We start from the raw sequence: 22491 nt of genomic DNA on the forward strand, positions 1-22491 counted from the left end.
TGTAGCACTCAAGTTAGCCACATAAATAATCACTGACATACCTAAGGACAGACGACAGATTGAAAAGGCAAAAGGAGTAAACTTTGGGCAACGAGGAGCACTGTAAGTAGAGCTTTTCAATATAGTGTTATCCTCCAGGACCTTGGTGCAGAGATGTCAGGTAATAGTTTTAAAAATAAAAGTGCTTTCTGAACAAAGCCATAACACAAAGCTTGCTATGTGCGTGCCACAGGTTGAAACCCATAGTCAGTTTATAAAATAGATAGGCTTAATGTCATGGCACCGCCTTTTTTCGACATTTACCTTCCATCTTTATAATTATCTTAGATGAGCGTAATCCACTTATTCACTTAAGTCTTGACTTCCCTAGTTACTTGTCTTGAAAAATGTGAAGAAATATAATATACTGGTTCTTTTCTATATTTGATACAATTGTTCTCAGGACTATACATGCCACTATTCCATACATTAACCTGAATTCCTATAGACTCCCTATCCAAAAAACTACTGCTTAGGGTCAAATATTGTGCAGCATGATTTCTACTTATGAAAAATTTAGTCGGTGCCAAAAACTGTGCTAAGTGCTGGGGTAGACACAAGACAATCAGATCAGACACAGTCTTGGCCACTTGGGGCTTACAGACTAAGAGCACCAAATATAAATTTAAAATTGGAAATGCTGCAAGATCAAAATTTGCTTTATTATTAATAATAATAATAATGGTATTTGTTAAGTGCTTACTATGTACCAAGCACTGTGCTAAACACTGGGGTAGATACAGGGTAATCAGGTTGTCCCAAGTGGGGCTCACACTTTTAATCCCCATCTATAAAGACGAGGTAACAGAGGCACAGAGAAGTTAAGTGACTGCCCAAGGTCACACAGCAGACAAGTGGCAGAGCTGGGATTAGAACCCCCACGTCCTCTGACTCCCAAGCCCAGGCTCTTTCCACTGAGCAACACTGCTTCTCTCTAAAGAAACCAAATCATTTGAAAAAGTAGCAGTTGACTCCTCATGTCCGCTGCAATGCCTTTGGCAGATAAAATCCTTTACAATATAGGCAAGACTGAGAATCAAATTTTCTACTGACATTTGGCCAATACTTATAAGTCACTGAACTGCTGCTATTGTTCCAACTGTAAAAAACCCAAAGCCAAACAAAAATCGAGAATTTCCTACCGCTTTCTGTGTGGGGCTGTGATGAGGCATACTGTGGAGTCATAGTGTATTTTAAAGCACATGTATGCTTCCTGTCCAAGTTGATTTAGATGTGAACATCTTTCTAGTACCAAGTGATACTTTAAAGCAAGCTCTAGAATGAGAAGTGTCACTACGGAAGCAGTTTCAGTGCCACGTTTAGAAGATTTACATGGACAAAAGGGCTTTTATAGTAATGCCTCTTTCACTATCCAATAATCTGAGGTTTATCTTAAAACACAAACTGTTTCCGCTACAAAGCTGCAAAGTGAAGCTGTGGTTCTGAGCAATGATGGTGGAGTTGGGGTGCAGCAATAATACTGGGGAGAGAAACCATAAGTACTTATTGCTGTTCCATCAAATAGGGATAATGATACTAATCTTGCCACCCAGCCAGCTCCAAAGAGAAGTCTGGAAAGACAGTACAGCTGCAGTCACCTTTTGCTGGAAATGGATTACATCAAGTCAGTTTGATAAACCTCCATTTACCTGATAGCTTGGGGTCAGGGTGGGCAGCCCCAGCCCTGGGGAGCTCATCTAGGGCTGCTCTACTCCACAGCATTAGAAGTGGGTAAAGTGGAGCTTCCTGTCTGTTTTCCTGACTGTTGCAGTCCCCGATTGTTTCCTGGGCTTTCAAGAGTCCCAGGTGACACAAAGGGAACTTAACCTGACTCCTGTAGTAGTACTGCTATTTATTAAGAGCTGTGTGTGTGTGTGTAACTTTACATGTCTAAAACAGAACTTCCTATCTTCCCACCCAAACCCTGTCCTCCCCCTAACCTTGCCATCACTGTAAATGGCCCCACCATCCTTCCTGTCTCACAAGCCCGTAACTTTGGTGCTGTCCTTGACTCCTCTCTTTCATTCAACCCATCACTAAATCCTGTGGGTTCCACCTGCACAACATTGCTAAAATCCACCCTTGCCTCTCCATCCAAACTGCTACCATGTTAATCCAATCGGCTTATGCTATCTCACTTTGATTACTGTATCAGCCTCCTTGCTGACCTCTCAGCCTTCTGTCTCTCCCAACTCCCCAGTCATTCATTCATTCAATCGTATTTATTGAGTGCTTACTGTGTGCAGAGCACTGTACTAAGGTGCTTGGAAAATACAGTTCAGCAACAAATAGAGACAATACGTGTCCACAACAGGCTCAGAGTCTAGAAGGGGGGAGGCAGGCATCAAAACAAGTAAACAGACATCAATAGCATCAATATAAACAGAATTATAGATATATTCACATTATAAATATGCACTTACATACAAAAGTGCTGTAGGGTTGTGGGGGATAAGAGCACAAGGGAGCAAGTGGGGTAATGGTGGGGGGGGGGGGAAGCAGAGAAAAAGGGGGGCCATACTTCACTCTGCTGCCAGGATCATTTTTTTACAAAAACATTCAGGCCATGTTTCTCCTCTTCTCAAGAACCTCCTGTGGTTGTCCATCCACCTCTGTATCAAACAGAAACTCCTCACCATTGGCTTTAAAGCACTCAATCACCTTGCCCCTCCTACTTCACCTTGCTACTCTCCTATTACAATCCCAACTGGATTATTGCATCAGCCTCCTCTCTGATCTCCCATCCTCCGGCCTCTCACCACTTCAGTCTATACTTCACGCTGCTGCTAGATCATCTTTGTGCAGAAACACTCTGGGCATGTTATTCCCCTCCTCAAAAATCTCCAGTGGCTACCAGTCAATCTATGCATCAAGCAAAAACTCCTCACTCTCGGTTTCAAGGCTCTCCATCACCTCGCCCTCTCCTACCTCACCTCCCTTCTCTCCATCTACAGCCCAACATGCACCCTCCGCTCCTCTGCCACTAACCTCCTCACTGTACCTCGTTCTCACCTGTCCCGCTGTCGACCCCCAGCCCACGTCCTACCCCTGGCCTGGAATGCCCTCCCTCCACACATCCCCCAAGCTAGCTCTCTTCCTCCCTTCAAAGCCCTACTGAGAGCTCACCTCCTCCAGGAGGCCTTCCCAGACTGAGCCCCCTTTTTCCTCTCCTCCTCTCCATCTCCCCCCGCCTTACCTCCTTCCCCTCCCCACAGTACCTGTATATATGTTTGTACTGATTTATTACTCTATTTATTTTACTTGTACATATTTACTATTCTATTTATTTTGTTAATGATGTGCATCTATCTTTATTTCTATTTATTCTGATGACTTGACACCTGTCCACATGTTTTGTTTTGTTGTCTGTCTCCCCCCTCTAGACTGTCAGCCCGTTGTTGGGTAGGGACCATCTCTATATGTTGCCAACTTGTACTTCCCAAGCACTTAGTACAGTGCTCTGCACACAGTAAGTGCTCAATAAATACAACTGAATGAATGAATGAACCCAGCCCACACACTTTGCTCCTCTAATGCTAGCCTACTCATCGTACCTCTATCTTGTCTATTTTGCGCCGACCTCTCGCCCACGTCCTGCCTAGGGCCTGGAACGTCCTCCCTCCTCATATCTGACAGACAAATACTCTCTCTGCTTCTTCAAAGGGTTACTGAAGGCACATCTCCTCCGAGAGGCCTTCCCTGACTAAGCCCTCCTTTCTTCTTCTCTCACTCCCTTCCATGTTGCCCTGACTTGCTCCCTTTAGTCACCCCCACCCCCAACCCCAGCTCCCAGCCCCACAGCACTTATGTACATTTCTGTAATTTATTTATTTATATTAATGTCTGTCTCCCCTTCTAGACTCTAAGCTTGTTGCGGGCAGGGATTATTTCTGCTATATTGCACTCTCCCAAGCGCTTAGTACATTGCTCTGCACAAAGTGCTCAATAAATATGACTGGGTGTGTGTCTGTGTGCATGAGCGCATACAGAGCACTGTACTAAACACTGGGAAAGAGTACAGAGTTGAGAGGTTATACGTGGTTCCCAGCCCTCCAGGGGCTCCCCATCTAAGAATAAGGCAGGGAAGGGTTGGGAGACAGGCATAATAGGAAAGATAAAGTAAGATAAAATACAAAAACAACATAAAGGGCAAAGTTAGGAGTTTGACAAGTCCAGTGGTAAACGGGACCGTTGGAGCCTCAGTGTGCAGCTGCCCGGACCATGGTGAGTCTAGTCCCAACAAAAGCTTTCTGATGGTCTAATAATTGGAAAGACTTAAATCCCCCCATGGGCCCCAGCCACCTCCAGAGCAAGGGCCTCGGGTAGAAAGGCAGGAGGTAGGGGAACCTGAGGGTTTCTGTTCTCTCCTTAGAGACAGAGCAAGGAAGTGGCCAAAAAAATTTTTGGGGGTGGAATAGGGGAATTTTTTCTTCTAATTCACTCATTTCTCCGGGACCCAAACGCTTAGTACAGTGCTCTGCACACACTAAGCGCTTAATAAATACGATTGAATGAATGAATGAATGACCCAGGAACTGGAACCAGGATGCTGACAAATCAGCTTGCCTGGGGATGTAGGGATAGTATTTGGTTCTGAATTCTCCAGTTTGGGCTCATGCAAGGTTTTGAGAATCTGAAGGAGGAAGAGGATGTGGCTAAGCAGAGATGAAGAAAAGGACAAATCACCCTGGTCTTCCTTGTGTTCTGCAGTCTAGGATGACCTGGGGTCTGCTGTCTTCTTGGGTTGGACAAGTTGCAATCTAAACCTGATAGTGTTGAGCAGAAATAGACTCTCTCTCTCTCTCCCCCTCCCTCTCTTTCTTCTTTCTGCCACCCACCCCAATCCAGGATAGAAATGGTAACCAAACATCTGTCAGGCAACTTTTCTGGCTCTTGGTCAGACACTGATTTTATTTTCCCCTTTTGGTTTTGAAGGGTGTGACAAGAGGATCCATCTTGAGCTCTGGGGAAAACACCCTCCCCACCCGGGGTACTTCATTCAAACTAGACTTAAACATCGTTTTCCTGGAGACTCACAGTTGCCAGAAAAAACTTTGGGAGCTGCCAAGACATGTGCCAATGGGGTGGAAGAACTGCCAGAAGTGTATGGCTACCACAATCAATTGTCTTTACTGAGTGCTTACAGTGTGTGGAGCACCGTACTAAGCACTTGGGAGAATCCAACCCAACCGAGTTGGTAGACATGTTCCCTCCCCATAAATGGTGCTAACCAGTGCTCAGACTGTGGTTGGTACTTGATAAAGACATTATATAGTCTAAGTAGGGGGAAAGTGTTTTCCAAACAGGGCAGAATTGGTCTGATTAAAATTCCAAATCACCACTCTGATTAATATGCTATTTTTTGATTTCCTGTTTTTTTATGGTATTTGTTAAGCACTTACTATGCACCAAGCACTATATTAAGCGCTAGGGTAGATACAAGATAGGTTAAGCACAGTCCATGTCCCCCATGGGGCTCACAGTTTTCATGCCCATCTTACTGCTAAGGTAACTGAGGCACAAAGAAGTCAAAGGCGGGGTTAGACCCAAGTTCTTCTGAATCCCAGGCTCATGCTCTATCCACTAGGCCACACTGCTTCTCGGGATATACGGGTTCTTCAAACACTGCCTTGAATTGATCTATTCGAATGTGTATTTTTTCTTCTCTCTCAGGAAGTGGCAAGATCCTCTCTGGCAGTGCTAACTTCACAGTTACAACCGGTGCTGACAACTTTGCTCTTTACCTCACAGTAAAGGATTGTGCAAAATCAGAAGCTGATTTGGAAAGGTTGACTATTCTTGGCCGGTTTAGCTCAGCTTCAATTGCTCCTCTTCTTTCAGGAGCTCTCAAAAATCAAGATCAGCAGATTCTCCTACAGACTGTAAGCTGCTTGTTGCAGAGAGTGTGTCTACCAACTTCATTAGATTGTATTTTTCCAAGAGCCTAGTATAATGTTCTGCACACAGTAGGCACTAAATAAATACAATAGGCTGATTGATTAGTAGATGGCCAAGAAGCCAGAAAAGGAGTTTGCTTTCCTGAAAGCTAGCCCAACTCGTCTTCAACAGTAGCACACACAGGCAACTTGGATGCCTCCTGAGTTAGGCAGTTCCTCTCTTTCTAGATAGTCCTTAATGTGATGTAAAAATTAATTTCCTATCAATAAGTGTCATTTATTGAGCACTTACTGTATGCAGAGCATATAATCCCTCTTCTTCAGGAACCCTTAGACCCTAATGTCCCTGGACAATTTCATAGGTGATCAGTAGAGGTTACGAAGTTTTCTGGCTTTCAATCTCAAGTCATATTTTCAAGAGAGGTCAGAGGTCACGCACAAGGATATTTTTCCTCTCACTATAAAATAGAAGTGTCAAGACTTCTCCTTTACTGAACTATTGGCTTGTGGGGCGGAGAGTACCTGAGGTGAGTAATTGTTCAGATAGTGAAATTTCTGTTCCTAAAAAAGGACTAGACTTGACCTGGGAGAGTGCTGGGTGAGGGGAGGAGCAGAAAAAAAAAGATGGAGGAATGGAGAGTTGTTGGGGAGGGGTGGTTTTGGTGGGATCCAGTCTCCTGGAAATTTGTTTGAAAGAAAAGACTGGGCTCACTAGCATGGAATCATATTTTTCTTTTTTTAAAAAAATCCACCCAAAATACCAGATATTATCATTGTTATGATTATTAGCAAAATATTTTTACTTTCCTTTTCCTAAAAAAATCCACCCAAAAAGTCACCAGATATTATCACTGTTACTATTATTACAATATTTATTAAGTTCTACTATGTGTCAAGCACTGTTGTAAGTGATGGGGTAGATACAAGGTAATCAGGTCAGACACAGTCCTTATTCTACATGGGGCTCACAGTCTGAGGAGGAGGGAGAACAGGCCTTGACTCCCCATTTAACAGCTGAGAAAACTAAAGCACAGAGAAGTTAAGTGACTTTCCCAAGTTCACACAGCAGGCCACTGGCAGGGCTGGGATTAGAACCCAGGCCCTCTGACTCCCAGTCCTGTGTTCTTTCCACTAGGCTACATTGCTCCTCAATAGCACTTATCTCAATCACACTAGGATATATGTAAGTAGGTTTCCATGTCAACACACACCTGTGAAGTATGTTTTATATCCATTAGATTTTGCAAGAAATGAAGACCCTCAACCCACTCTTACTGTGGTCTACAGGAGATTCTCATATTGGGAAAGCAGTGAGGCCTAGTAATTGGCAACTGCTACAATGCAAGTGCTCCTGAATGTGGAGTTTTGGGGGATCTTAGGTTTCATGCTATAGGAGAATTTGGTCTATGTGTATATAACATCTATATATGAGTGTGTACATACAATTTGTATAGAGCAAAAGATACATGGGTAGCAGTGCCATATTCTTCCATCACCACATCAAATTCCACTAATGTTAAGGTTCATCACCAGATTTTCTCTACAGCATGGCAGGCCTGAGCTTCCTTTCCACGAGGAAAACAGGGATACTTCAGTATCTTTTTTCTTTTTATGTTGGCTGTCCAATGACTTCCTCCCCATATTTAAAATGGCAGTGAATGTATAAATCACCTAGACCGGAATCTCACCCAACTGCACACCTGGCTACAGGTAGAATTCCATAGCCAATCATCATTCATCTCTGCTAGCTCCCTTCACCGGCCTCTCCCTCGGGGGGATTCCTCCACAAGGATTTGCCTTCAGAATCAATTCCACCCCGCTCTCCAAACAACAGTCCTTTCTCCATCTTGGCTGATAATTAGAGGGGTGAAACTGGCAGATTTACTTCCCCTCTGAACCTCACCTACCTGTTCAAAACACCTGGTGTTTCTGACCAAGTCTGATATGCCTATTGAAGGTTTTTAGATACCATCATTTTTAGGATTTCGTACACAGAAATGTGCAATGCGTGACTAATGAGGGATCCACAAGGGCTGAATTTCCTCTAACATGGTCAATCCAGGGAGCTAAGGAGCTTGAACAATGCAATCAAGGAGGTTTTCAGGCAGCAGAGATTGCGATTTGGAGCCTGCTAATCCCCTATCAGGTGACTGCTCACAAGACTTCTTTAAGCCCTCATTACTGAAACAGAGACACAGAACTAGGCCGGAGGTTTCAGTGACCCCAAAATAACGCGGATAACTTCAAATCAACCTCAGAAGGATTTAGATCTGCACATTAAAGATGTTCTGTAACTTCAGTGGGGGGAAAAAGGGAAAATGTCTTAAAAGATTTATAGCCTAAAAAATAAAACCCCAGGCCACATCTTCCTTTAACTGAGCAATTTATGATTCTGAAGGTTAAAACTAATAAGTGTGCATGCCTTTTTCGTATTTTTGGTATATGCCTCACAGGGTATATCCCCAAAATATGAATCCTCTGAATCTAATACTGGCCCTCAAAATGTGAAAAATAGGGGCAGTGATTTGTGTGAGAGAGAGAGAGAGAGAGAGAGAGAGTGTGTGTGTGTGTGTGTATATATTATATATACATACATACATATATATATATATATATATATATATATATATATATATATATATATATGTCACATGTCAGGCAGAAATATCTCTGACAAAGCCCAGTCAGTACAGAATTTTGGAAGAATGTAACAGTTATAAATTCCCAACTGCAATCAAATAAACAATTTCAAACTGAAAGGCAGCATTTATTGCGGCAGTGACTTCCTCAGAAGCTTACACATACATAAGCAGGCCTGAGTTTAAGCTTGTTTACTTGAAATGCTTTCAAATTACGGCAGCAAAAATGGGAAAAATGGGAGCAATCATTTAGGATACCACACTACTGGACAGACTCCTCACAGACTTACTTACAGCCCCCCCCCCCCCCCCCCCCTCCACTAACCTGGGGCGGGGGGGCGAGGCGGGGGGGTGGGGGGCGTTGCATAAGTTTCCAAACTGAATGGTTTCCCTTCCCTCAGCGAAGGCCAATTTAAACCATAAAAAAACTACCTAGACTTTACAGTTCATGCCTCCTAACCTTGCCACACACAAACACACGAACATTTTAATGAGGTTTAGAAACCACAGGTATGAAGCGGCAGATGGCTCGAACTCCCACAGCATAAATTCAGATCCTCCAAAACGCCTCTTTTGCCAGCCTCATGGTGGTGAAATACGCTAAAAGGTTAGACTGTGCTGCCTTCCTTTAATTTGGGATTCAAATATCTTCTTTCATAGGATACATACTTGACCTAAAGCAAAAAGTATCCCTAAAGCACTAAGCAAAGGCGAGCAAAATCACATTAGACTAAATTGTTCTGTTGCAGAGTGGCAACTCCTGTGTTACATACAAATTCACACCACAAACTCCCTTTAGAACTCCACAGCCCAAACAAAATGGCACATGAGAGAATTTTCACTCACCTTTATCATTTCAGCAACATAACTTTCTGGCCCTGTGTATTCGGTGGAATCCTTTACCTTCACCAAGACAATGAAGCATAAATAATGCCACATGTTGTGTTCCTCTTTAATATGTTCTTCAAAAGTGACCGTCTTGTTATCAAATTTATCTCGTTCCAAGCCTAAAAGGAGAAGTACACCATCCCTCTTTTAATTCTAGGGTTCAGAAAAAAGTACCAACAGAATAGGTTTTATGGGAAAAAAAGAAACGTCTTAGGGCTTCATGTGTGACTTGGTCACGGATCAGAAAAGTAGCAACTTATGTGCATTTTAATACCTGCATCAACATACATGTTATAGTGCATAGGCTCAGTTAGATCAAGCAAATTATATAAGGCCCCAAATAGGAGGATAAATTGGTTAAACAAAAAAGATAAATTTTCTAATATCAATAACCTATACCATCAGAAGTAGTAACTGAGATAATAATTGGGCTATTTATTAAGCACTTACTATATGCTAAGCACTGTACTAAGTACTGGGGTAGATACAAGATAATCAGGTCCCACATGGGACTCGCAATCTAAGTAGGAGGGAGAACAGGTATTGAATCCCTATTTTTACAGATGAGGGAACTGAAGCACAGACAAGTTTAATGACCTGCCCAAAGTCACATAGCAGTAATAATGATAATAATAATAATAATTATGGCATTTGTTAAGTGTTTACTATGTGCCAAGCACTGTTCTAAGCACTGAGGTAGATACAAGGTAATCAGGTTAGACACAGTCCCTGTCCCACATGGGGCTCACAGTCTCAATCCCCATTTTACAGATAAAGTAACTGAGGCACAGATAAGTTAAGTGACTGCCCAAGATCACATAGCAGACAAGTGGCAGAGTCTGGATTAGATCCCATGACCACTGAGAACCCATGACCTCTTAAGTAGCAGAGCAGAATTAGAACCCAAGTCCTCTGACTCCCAGGCCCATGCTCTTTCCACTTGGCCATGCTGCTTCCTAATATTATCTAAATCTGTTTTCATCTGACAATTTCCTCTTGATTCCCAGAAGATGGTTTACACAGTGTTTTAAATATGTTATCTAGATTCAAAACAATTTCTTTGGCAGCTCATGTTCCTCAGGATTCTTTTCATGATTGATTACTTGTTTTGCGAACAATGCTTTTCATTGAACACTGACCACGCTGCATTTTGCAGGGCATATTTCAGAGATACTCAGGACCTGAATGGAAGATACTCCCGTCTATTCAGGCTTCAGAGTCTGTTGAATGTAAGGAGCGGGATCAGAGAGAAAGAGGAAATTGAAGAATGGTTCACATGAAATTAGCAGGAGGCACATCAATTATGAATACAGCATGGCCCAGTTCAAACATCTCTTCCTTTATCCATCTACTGTACCTTGTGGACCCAGCAATCCTGCTCTAAATACGGTAGAAAGAGAAGATGGTTTGTACGGTGCATTTTCAACTCTGAGTACAGATGCTGCAGAGTTCTGACTAGGCCACTCCATACCTAGGAAACCCAGGGAGAGGTCTAGCAACAGTTATCTCTCATCATATCCTGACTGGATTACTGCATCAGCCTCCTTTCTGATCTCCCATCCTCCTGTCTCACCCCGCTTCAGTCTATACTTCATTCTGCTGCCCAGATTATCTTTCTACAGAAATGCTCTGGGCATGTCACTCCCCTCCTCAAAAATCTCCAGTGGTTGACTATCAACCTTCGCATGAAGCAAAAACTCCTCACTATTGGCTTCAAAGGTCTCCATCACCTTGCTCCCTCCTACCTCACCTCTCTTCTCTCCTCCTACAGCCCAGCCTGCACACCCCACTCGCCTGCCGCTAACCTCCTCACTGTGCCTCATTCCCACCTGTTCCACCACTGACCCCTGGCCCACGTCCTACCTCTGGCTTGGAATGCCCTCCCTCCTCACATCTGCCAAACTAGCTCTCTTCCCCTCTTCAAAGCCCTACTGAGAGCTCACCTCCTCCAGGAGGCCTTCCCAGACTGAGCCCCCTTTCCCTCTGCTCCTCCTCCCCTCCCCATTGCCCCTACTCCCTCCCTCTTCTCTACCCCCTTCCCTGCCCACAGCACTTGTGAATATTTGTACATATTACTTTATTTTATTAATCATGTGTATATAGCTATAATTCTATTGATCTATTTTGATGCTACTGATGCCTGTCTACTTGTTTTGTTTCATTGTCTGCCTCCCCCTACTAGACTGTGAGCCTACTGTTGGGTAGGGATTGTCTCTGTTACCGAATTGTACTTTCCAAGCGGTTAGTACGGTGCTCCGCACACAGTAAGCACTCAGTAAATATGACTGAATGAATGAATATGATTGAATTATAGCTCAGATTTCTCTGAGCCTTCCGGCAGAAATGGCATTCAGCTCTGCTTGGCTTTTAGGTGAGCCAGCTGGAGTTGGGCAGCAAACATTGCACTCACCACAAATGAAACACGTGGTCTTTAAAATCTCTTCCTTCTTCTGCTTTTCACTTCTCAAGTCTGCAAAAGTGTCAATAATGACCCCAAAAATCAGATTAAGGACAATAATGATCACCATGAAGAAGAACAAAAGGTCGTAAATCACTCTTGCAGCAAAGAGGGGCTCCTGTAAGAAGAGAAGCATCTGAATTAATTCCAATATTTTACCCTTATTACTTTGCTTCCCGACAGCTCAGTGGCAAAACAACGTCCAGAAATCACACTCAAAGATCTCAAACTAGACAGCTCTGCCATCGGCTGTCAGGGCATCCTGAAATATGCTAGTGGCCAGAAAAATCTTCCTCTCCCTAGTTGCAGGAGTGAATGAACACCAATGCTTTGTACAGCTGAACTGTACAACTGCAGTCAGTTCTCCGATAAACACATGTGTTTATTCCACATTCCAGACAGAAGGCTATTTAGGAATCAGGGATCGTTCTCCCCATGGGATGTGCCTGTCTGAATACTGCTCGAGGTTGTGATCAGGCATGCAGCATCAAGCGAGGCCTTCCCCAACTAAGCCTTCATTTACGCTATTCCCTTTCCCTTCTGCATCACCCTTGTCCTTGGATTTGTACCCCTTATCCCCCCAACTCTCAGCCCCACAGCACTTATGTCCATATCCATAGTTCACTTTAATGCCTGTCTCCCCCTCTAGACTCTAAACTCCTCGTGGGCAGGCAACGTGCCTACCAGCTCTGTTGTACTGGACTCTCCCAACTGCTTAGTACAGTGCTCTGCACACAATAAGCGTTCAATAAATATGATTGATTGGTTGAGAACTCTAGAGCAGGTTTCTGGAAATATGGGATATTTTCCTCTTTAGAAAGCATTATACGTTGGTAGTTCTTGCTGTTTACGTGAAACGGTACTTGAACGTAAACTTATGGGAGCTAGCAGGTTTGAAAATTTATTCAGTTATTCCTGATCACTTACGGAATGGAAAACAGAGGCCATTCGTTCTAGATTGCTACTAGCCAACCATTAAGTGAACACGCTACAGTAGAGAAGCATTTTTTAAATAAAGTAAAACTAGATACCCTTATTTTCTTTGCTATTTCTCCCCCTCCCTTTCCTCTTCAGTATATATTTAAACTCATTTGCGTAGCCCTAGCACACCCCCACCCCACCCTCTTTTCTCTTCCCCTTCAGTATGAATTTACCTCTTTGGATGGCTTTCTCAGTACATCTCCTACTCCACCCCCACTTCTCAGTCCATGACTCAGTACAGTAACAATGCACATCAGTAAAGTCTCGCACGTATGTTCTTTATCTTCTTCCTCAATTTCTTCTCCAGAAATTAATTCTATTAATACAGCAAATAATAATGGGTTTAAAATATTAGAAGATACAGATTGTTACTTTTTCCCTGAATGGCATCTTACTGGGTGATTTTTTTTCAAGCACAAACAGCAGTTCAAAAAATCACAGGCAGGAGATCCAAATACATTCATTCAAAATATGCAGTCAGTATCAATAGAGCCTATTATTTTCAATCTGGATAGAAAATAACTCTAGTATGATTATTTTATTTTCTTCTTTAAGGTGTTAAACAATCATTTCAATGTAATCTTGCTTTTGCTAACCTATTTTCTGCCTCCCCGTACACACTTTCCTTAATCCCTACATCTCCTTGCAAAAGTCAATGTTCATTTTGAAATCTCTTAGTCGAAATTATGTGCATTGCACTACAGGATGAAACCAAGCTGAATTTCATGTTTGGTGCTGAAGTTCACAGTTACAGGTTCCTACCTTTTGTAGGGGCAGGAGAAGAACAGTTTTCCCCACGACCCAACCTGCATACGTCAGAGTACAGGAACTCACTTGCCATGCTTTCGCCTGTATCTGTGTAATCAAGGAACACAGCAAATGCAAGAACAAGTCTTTAACACCTTGCTAAAATACTACATCACAAATTCATTCTTTACAAAACTGTATTCATAAATCAATAAAAACAATTTCTCCCGCACTACAAATTCGATGTTGAGACTGGTTACTTCCCAATGATGTCAACATTGAAAAAAGATGAAAACAAATCCTTCAATTTCTGCATATTTTAACTAGAAATGCCACTCACCGCAACAAACATTTAAATCTTTTCTGCCTCCTCAATTTTAAAGAAATTGGGTAGTTAAAAATTTAAATTTACCCATGAAAGACACATGACTAAGATTTATCAATCAATGGTAGGTATTGAGTGTTTATTGTGTAGAGCACTGTACTAGGTGCCTGGAAGAGTACAATACAACAGAGTTAGCAGACACGATCCCTGAACCCAAGGAGCTTACAGTCCAGAGGAGGAGATAGACATTAAAATAAATTACAGATAGGGGAAATGTCAGAGTATTAAGATAGATACATAAGTGCTGTGGGGCTGAGGGCAAGGTGATTATAAAGTTCTTGGAGGGTACAGAACCAAGTACATAGGTAACAGAAGGGAGAGGGAGTAGCAGAAATGAGGGCTTAGTTGGAGAAGACCTCTTGGAGATGTGATTTTAGAATGACTTTGAAGGTGGAGAGAGTGGTGGTCTATCAGACTGATTGGGAGGCAGGGCAAGGAGTAAGTAGCAGGATGGAAGATATCGAGGTACAATGAGTAGGTTGGCACTAGAGGAGCAAAGTAAGCAAGCTGGGCTCTAGTAGGAGCAGCGAGGCTTAGTGGAAAGAGCACGGGGTTGGGAGTCGGAGGTCGTGGGCCACATATCAGCTGTGTGACTTTGAGGCACAGAGAAGGTAAGTGACTTGCCCAGTTACGCCATCTGTAAAATGGGGATTAAGAATGTGAGCCCCACGTGGGGCAACTTGATTACCTTGTATCCAACCCAGCGCTTAGAACAGTACTTGGCACACAGTGAGCACTTATATACTATCATCATCATTATTATTATTAGGAGATTAGTGAGGTAGGAGTAGAAGGGGAAGTGAGTATGAGGGGGAGAGCTGAGAGACTTGCTTCAGTAGTTTTCAATACAATACACTAAATAAGAGGGGCTTTTAAGGTACATTACCAACAGTATTTATTGAGCACTTCAATCAATAGTATTTACTGAGCATCTGAGCATTTATTGAGAAGCCTCATGGTCTAGTGGAAAGATCCTGGGGCTGAGAGTCTCCACCCTTGGATTATAGTCCTGGCTCTGCCACCTGCCTGCTGTGTGACTTTGAGTAAGTCACTTAACTTCTCTGTGCCTCAGTTACCTCATCTGTAAAATGGGGATTAAATCCCTGCTCCTTTGGCTGGCTATAGGTGCACAACAGTGGCTAGGATATCCTCAGATACCACTTACACCTGCACTTTGTATCCCCCTCCTACGTCAGTGTGAAGTCTGGCTCTTAGTTTTTACTGAAACCATGTTTCTGTCAGTTACGGTTTACTTTCACCACAGGTGCTTAGAGAACTTAAAGCATCTTTGCCCTCAGGGACCTTATAATCAAATGGGGGAGACTAAAAGAAAGTGACACACCAGTTGGGCACAGGTCTTTCTTACTGGTAGTAGTGAAATCAAATAAGCTCACATGGGTGCAATGAGGGGAGGAATCACAAAGATGAGTAAAATTCATAGTCCAAGATTTGAAAAAGAAAACAAGAGCCGCACACCTCAGTTAGCTAAAATAGCCAGGTCTTATTTCTCAGATTAGATCTTGCTGGGTAATATGAAAACCAGAAATATTTCAAGGAACCAATGACAAATATTTTCATTCTAGAAACAATCAGCTTGATCCCACCCAAGGCAGATATGTGAGAGCTATAGGCAGGATGAAAAAAAAGTCAAGGGAATCAAAAAACTGAAATCAATGTGTCAACATATACTGTTCACCTCAGCATTTCTTTTATAGAGCATCACTGACAACCACAAAAATGCTGCTACTATATTAACAAGAATTTTAAGCCACCTAGGTGACCTACCTGGAAATGCAGTCTCATTGGGAAGCTTATCTACTTCTAAGATAAAATCATCTTTGAAGAATAGGTAGCCCACTATGGAGAACAGGTAGACCAAGATCAGGGCCAGAACAGCAGTTAGAATGATCGAACGTCCATTCCGGGTGACACTTTTAATGACGTTAAGCAAGGTCTCTTCTCTGTACACCAAATCAAAAAGCTTAAAAAAGGGAGCAGAAGGAGGGTCAATAATTCCCAGAATTCAATTACTATAGTTTTCACAAGGAATGCTTATTTGATTTCTAAAGCGCTCAAGGTACTGTTTCAAACAATGAACATTTTAAAGGTTATAACAGTAAAAATTAGTAGGGCGAGTGGGAGCAATGAAAAGCAGATAGGAAGGGTAATTTAGGGAGGAAGTATATGAGCACAAAGGGGAAGGAGGAGTAGGAGGAAGGAAGCAAAGGCAACAACTTCAGATAATAATAGATAAAGTGAATCGCCTAATCACCTAGCCTTATCTAAAAGCCATGGGAGTGACTAGGTGGCTTCAGAGGGTGGGGTATGGAAAGGGGCTGGGAGGTCTCTTCCTGTTGGGGGGATCGTGGTCCAATATACCAGGTCATCCCATCTCATTCCAGCACCATGGACTCTGGATCGGCCCTCAGCAGAAGAGAGGCTCTGGAGGAGAGTTCTGTCCACCTAAATCCACACTCAGCCAGGGCTGGCTGCCTCCCAGCTGACACTTGTCTCTGTTTCAATTAGGAGCTGTGGTGCTGGAGAACTGGAAGTGTCCAGCAGTCCACAAGATCCCTCTCTCCACTGACAGAAACAGGTTTCCCGCCTCTTCTGATGCGGTGGCAATGCAGAGGCTGTGCCACAATGGGTACTGGGAGGCAGCGTAGTTTAGCGGTCTACTGCGCCTCAGTACAGTGCCTGGCACATCGTAAGTGCTTAATGAATACTATTAAAAAAAAGGTGGGGGGTATTGGTCTGGGAGTCAAGACATGGGTTCTATTACCCAGTCCTAGCACTTAATACATAGCTTTGCACTCAATAAGTGCTCAATAATACCATCGATTGATGGATTAGTGGATAGTACTAGCGCTACCTCACCTGCTGTGTATCCTCAGCCCTCTCCCAAGGGGATGGCAGGCACTGCTCCCTCCGCACCCTCCTTGGGGGGCAACAGGTTTGGACAATGGGGTGGGCCATTGGGGAGGGGGCGGTGACCTGGTGCTGGCTGTGGAGTAAGGATGGGCATCAGCGGCGGGCGGGGGAGAGATGGTTCCCGTTTAAGTGCATTGTGGGCAGGGAATGTGTCTGCCTACTCTGTTGTACTCTCCCAAGTGCCTAGTACAGTGCTCTGCACACATTAAGCACTCAATAAATACCACTGCCTGATTGGCTGATTCCAGTGGGGGCAGGGTCTTCAGCCAGGATTCTCTGGTTGGCTCTCAGGAGTCTGTGGTTCCAATTTGCTCCCTGCCCTGGCTGCACAGACCAGTTGATGCTGTTCAGACTGGGTCAAGTGCTGAGCAGAGTGCTCTGCACACATCAGGCAGGCAATAAATACCATTGATTGACAGAATAAATGAAAACGAGATCATTTTTGAGAAGCACTTTGGAAAAATGAAATCATTAAAAAATTTCAAGATTACTTAGCCAGATCAGAACAATCAGGGGCAAGGACTTGGCTAAGTTTGGCTTCTGAACCATTGTGGGCAGGGAACGTGTCTGTTAAGCAGTTACAGTGTACTCTTCCAAACACTTATTACCGTGCTCGGCACACAGTAAGTGTTCAATAAATTTGACTGATGGATTGATATGCAAGCACTCTGGATCTGTCTGGTGGTCAGGAGGTTGCTGCGCTGACAGGTTTCCCTACAGTCTGGCCCAGTATTAGTACCATGACACACTTTTGATTTTTATTAACAGCCTTCTTTGCAACCTGATATCTTTTAGGAGCAGCCCAGTTTCTTTAGATCCCCAGCCAGTTAGCCTGGGCTAATTTGCATGTGACTTTTAATGGTTTCTGTTCTAATGGTTTCAGATGCACAAAGGCTGCTTTTCATTACCATAAAGAAGGACAGATGCACCTGAGGTATCAGCCACATCAAGCCCAGGGAGTTAGTAAAAATTTTGGGTCGGGCTGACAAAGGGGCTAGTAGAAGTTACCAACCGATTTCTTCTTCTTAAGTGCTTCTACAAGTGAATGGATCTAGGGTAAAATCTGTGGAATCTTTGAGCCTCTCATCTTCTCTCATTTCTAGATTACAGATGTGAAAGCACCAAACTGCAGAATGTAAAAGGTTCATTAAAAAAAATAACCTTCCTTCAGTTCTCTCCTTGGAGCTAGTAGCTAGGAAAATAAACTCTGCCCAAAGCCCACTGCCAGGATAAAGCCCAAGAACTAGAGATTTCTCTGTCAGTAGCCTCTCCCCACCACACAGATCCAGGGGGCAAACTGGCACTGGGACAATGAGGAATTAGTCTGATAAACACCCTCCCCTCCTTCCCCAGCTTTGTGCAGGCTGAGCTGCTTTCAAAGAGGCCCCCAATCTGAATTTACCCTTATGGTTTTTTGAGGACACGAGTTAGAATGCATTGTGCATTCTCAAGTGGGCTATATACAATGCACCTTTGATTCTCGACCTACTCACAGATTTTGAGTGGTCTCTAAGGGGGACTGACAAATGTGTACAAAGAGGCTGAGACAAAGATGTACTCAGTGGTGCAGCTCTGCATTTCCTAAGTGGGAAAGTCTCAAAACCTCCCAGAAAACCCACTGGTTCACCAATGTATTGCTAGGTGAACTGAAAAAGAAAAGAAAAGAATCCTCTCTGCTCTTCCTGGTAACAGCCAATACCAAAGGACAAGCTAATCTTGCAAGACCTGCCATTCTTGAAACCCAAAACTGAGGAAGAGTTTAGTTCACTTTAAAACATCTTGCCTAAAGGGTGATTTTTTTTTTTCCTTTTCTTTTTTGGATGGAATTTTGAAGTAAGAAAGTCTCTCAGGAAAGCCTGGACCAGGGCCATTACCCTTGTTCTGTCCTCTGCCAATTCTATCACAAATGCTCATCTCACATTTAGTTTTTTATACACTCATTTAGATTGTAAATCCCTTAATCAGTTTCTCTGATAGGTGTGTTTATGGATTAGCAGACTTCTATTTGTTTGGTGTAGTTTCACGCTGGGAAAGGCGACATCTAGTCAGCTTCAAAATTTAGACTCCAAGACTCTGCATTCTAATCCAAACAACAAGGGAGTGAGCAGTTAATTGATTTAGTTATTAAAAATCTGCCCACCACGAAGTGGACTGAACCAACTCAATTTACATAAACTACTAAGACATTAACTACCCAGCTTGGATTTGAACTAAATAACTTTTATCAAAGGTCTCCTGTCTCAGTGGGCTCACTGTGTTCATTGTCCTGGACCTCTGAAGTTGGAAAATCATTTCAATACAGCCGTTAAATGTTTATGTCTGAATCACTGATCAAAGTTAAATACAGTGAGCCAGGTCGTAACAGTCCAAAAACGTCTTCCAGTCAAAAGAGAAGCAGTGTGGCCTAGAATGTAGAGCACGGGCTTGGGAGTCAGAAACCTGGGTTTTAATCTGGGCTCCACCACTTTTCTGCTGTGTGATCTTGGGCAAATCACTTAACAAATACCATTAAAAAATAAAGTGCTTACTATGTGCCCGGCATTGTTCTAAGTGCTTAATACTATCATTATTATTATTATTATTATTATTATTATTGTTGTTGTTATTAAAACCCAGGTTCTTCTGACTCCCAGGTCCATGCTCTTTCAACTAAGCCACACTGCTTCTCTGTGCCTCAGTTTCTTCATCTGTAAAATGGGGATTAAGACTGTGAGCCCCTTGCGGGACATGGACTTTGTCCAACTTGATCAGTTTTTAATCCATCTCAGTGCTTAATATAGTGCCTGGCACATAGATGGTGCTTCACAAATACCATTAAAAAATAGTAAATTGAGGGGGGGTTTCTTTTATACAGAATTGATTTTTCTAAAGGAAAGAAAGCACTAAAATACTAATTTTAAGAACAGCGTTTAGAACAAAACAATATCATTTGGGGGAGGCTTCCCTGCCTAATCCCTAGTCTAAGCATCTCCTCCTCACCTATTACCTGACTTATATCCCTTCGTAACCCAAGCACTGTGTATGGCTGAGTTTCAACAAATTATACAGTATATAGTTTCCTTCACGTTATTCAGTGAAGGAAATATCTTCCATATAGAAAAGGTCAAGGAATTCCACCGCAAGTTAATCGACCAATCAATCAATGGTATTTATTGAGTGCTTACTGTATGCAAAGCACTTGTACTAGCCTTTGGGAGAGTACAATACAGTAGAGTTGGTAGACTTGATCCCTGCCCTCAAGGAGTTTACAATCTAATCGTGGAGCTTTTCAACAGTTGCAGAGCTTCAAACCTGAACATATACCTACCAGTAAACTGTAGAAGAACTCGTGAACAAAGAGCCCCATGGCACAAATTAGTAGGTATAACAGATGATAAAGAAATTCGACATCCATAATCATGGCTTTGTATCCTCTTGTGAATGTTCCACAGTTACCCACAAAGCTCATCAGGAAAATGATTTTATTACAAACCTAAGAACAATCACAGGAAATGTCAGATGAAAGTGGGCCTACCAAAACCTAAGGAAAACTTGAAAAGTCAGTGGAAAATCCAAAATAAACACACACCAATGACTGCAGCAGTAACTGGTCGAGACTCAAAGTAATGCAGACATTTTACATAATTTGGGGCTGCTCATTTTGACTGCAAAGAGCATGCACTAATCTCCAAACATAACTTGGTTGTTTGCTTTACAAAGAAAAACTATATTTATCAAAAGTCACCTAGTTACTTTGCTTAGCAGACACATCTGAACTACTGCATTAACATGAAATGTTGCTATAAGTGCAAGTATGTATGGTGCTCATGAGAAAAACATTCATTTCTAAGGCTCTGATATGAGCAAGTCAAACAAAATTGGTCAAAAACTATCATCCTTAAGATCATTATTATCAAAAATATCTAATTAGTTTCTATTGTGCACATGGCACCTAAGATATAGAAGAATCTAGAACAGAAGATGCAATAATTTCCCTTGCTTCCTCCTTTAAAATCTTTCTGGCCTTGTTTTCATGGATCCAGCTTTATCCTGTTTTTCATTAATGACCTCTCCTTACTCCCTTGTTGCTCCTTTTCCTCTCTCCTCACCCTGAAAACAGTGAGAGTCCCCCAAAATTCGATTCTGGATACTTTGATTTCCCTTTACATTCCCCTCTCAAATACTTTCTGTACTCATAGGTTTCAATTACCAAATCGGAGGTGCCCCCCAAATCTGCATCTCCAACATGGACTGTTCACCTGTTCTCTAGACCCCCTCCCCTCCACCCCCAACAAAATTTTGGGATTATGGAGGATCCCAGAGACAGTTCCATGGTACTGTCACTGCTATCACAGCTGTTGTCAGCTCCCAGAGAAAGTATCAGAAATACCTGAGTGTGCTTGGAGGCTATAGGGAAGAGGAGAAGGAGTAGGAGGAGGGGAAGGAGATTCCACAGGGTCTTACTGCAAGGGACAGAGGCCTTTCCTACCCCTGATTCACTTTGGCCTAAAGGGGATGAATACACATTTACAGTGACCACCCTTCCTGCTGGTCTACTAATGCTGCTTAAAAAAGACCCCAATCATTTTCAACCTGTTTTTACTCTGATTAATCCATACTTTTCATCTCCAAACAAACTTCGCAGGGACATAAATGAAGTTACACTGAAAGGTGGATCACAGAAAAATGCCAATGAAACCGTGCTATACTTACATTGAAAGCACCAAGAAGAAACAACGTGGGCTGTAAACCTACTGAAAATATTAGCCGTAGAATCGTAGAAGCAATTAATGCGCGAATGCCATGGGGCTTAGGGAGGGCTATAACAATGGCCAAAGAGATCAACATAGCTGTCCACAGTAATCCTGATAAGTGAGGCTCTAGCGTACCTAGTAGGAACAAAGAACCAAAAATGGGCCTTCAGATCAACCTTTTCACCTACTGTAAGCTGCAGGCATAAAATTCATTTCCCCAAGTTTTCTTAAATAATACCCCATTTTGTTTATTTGAATGCCATTTTTTTCATATCACACATTGAACAATTCAGCTTTAAAATCCCATTGAAAGCCAAACTTGGCCTGTTCATTTAGGCAAAAAGAGCCTGACGGAAAATTGAAAATGGAGGAGGTGAAGCCTCTAGTGCCTGCATCGGAAACCCCAAAATGGGGGACGACAACTGCATTTATCTTTAGCGTCACCCTACCCAGGGAGCCGTGTAGCAATGTGGGCAGTTGCCCATAGTGGGGCTGAGTGAGAGGATGTTGATGACTCAGTGGAACCTACTACCACTAATGGAAAAACAAATTAAGTCCAGGTCCTGCTTTTGACATGCTCTCTTCTTCCCTCAAGTCCTAAACTTAATAGGAGGCAGTCTGCCGAAGAACCAACTACACCATTTTGGCAGCATCCTAAGTGTCTCGGCAGCCCCTTATTTAGAAATGCACTGCTCACTACAATTGGCAAGGGGCTAGAAAGGACTCAAAAAAGTGCCCTACTTTCTTAAATGCACACAGTGTGGAAGAGACCCGCTTTTCATCCATGCATCCA

At 42.8% G+C, this 22491-nt stretch overlaps 1 protein-coding gene across 5 annotated transcripts in view; it reads right to left on the reverse strand.

Moving 5' to 3' along the window:
• ITPR1 (inositol 1,4,5-trisphosphate receptor type 1) overlaps nucleotides 1-22491 on the reverse strand; it is a 346510-nt gene that overhangs the window by 24657 nt on the left and 299362 nt on the right. For all 5 annotated transcript variants that reach the window (XM_038772880.1, XM_038772879.1, XM_038772878.1 and 2 more), the window contains 7 exons: nucleotides 21658-21833; nucleotides 20273-20437; nucleotides 15820-16015; nucleotides 13665-13757; nucleotides 13076-13218; nucleotides 11874-12039; nucleotides 9422-9582 (listed from right to left, as the gene is read on the reverse strand). In XM_038772880.1, coding sequence (XP_038628808.1) covers nucleotides 9422-9582; nucleotides 11874-12039; nucleotides 13076-13218; nucleotides 13665-13757; nucleotides 15820-16015; nucleotides 20273-20437; nucleotides 21658-21833 — 1100 coding nt within the window. The remainder of the gene's footprint in view (nucleotides 1-9421; nucleotides 9583-11873; nucleotides 12040-13075; nucleotides 13219-13664; nucleotides 13758-15819; nucleotides 16016-20272; nucleotides 20438-21657; nucleotides 21834-22491) is intronic.

Source organism: Tachyglossus aculeatus, chromosome X1 (genome assembly GCF_015852505.1).
Source record: "Tachyglossus aculeatus isolate mTacAcu1 chromosome X1, mTacAcu1.pri, whole genome shotgun sequence".
NCBI lineage: Eukaryota > Metazoa > Chordata > Mammalia > Monotremata > Tachyglossidae > Tachyglossus > Tachyglossus aculeatus.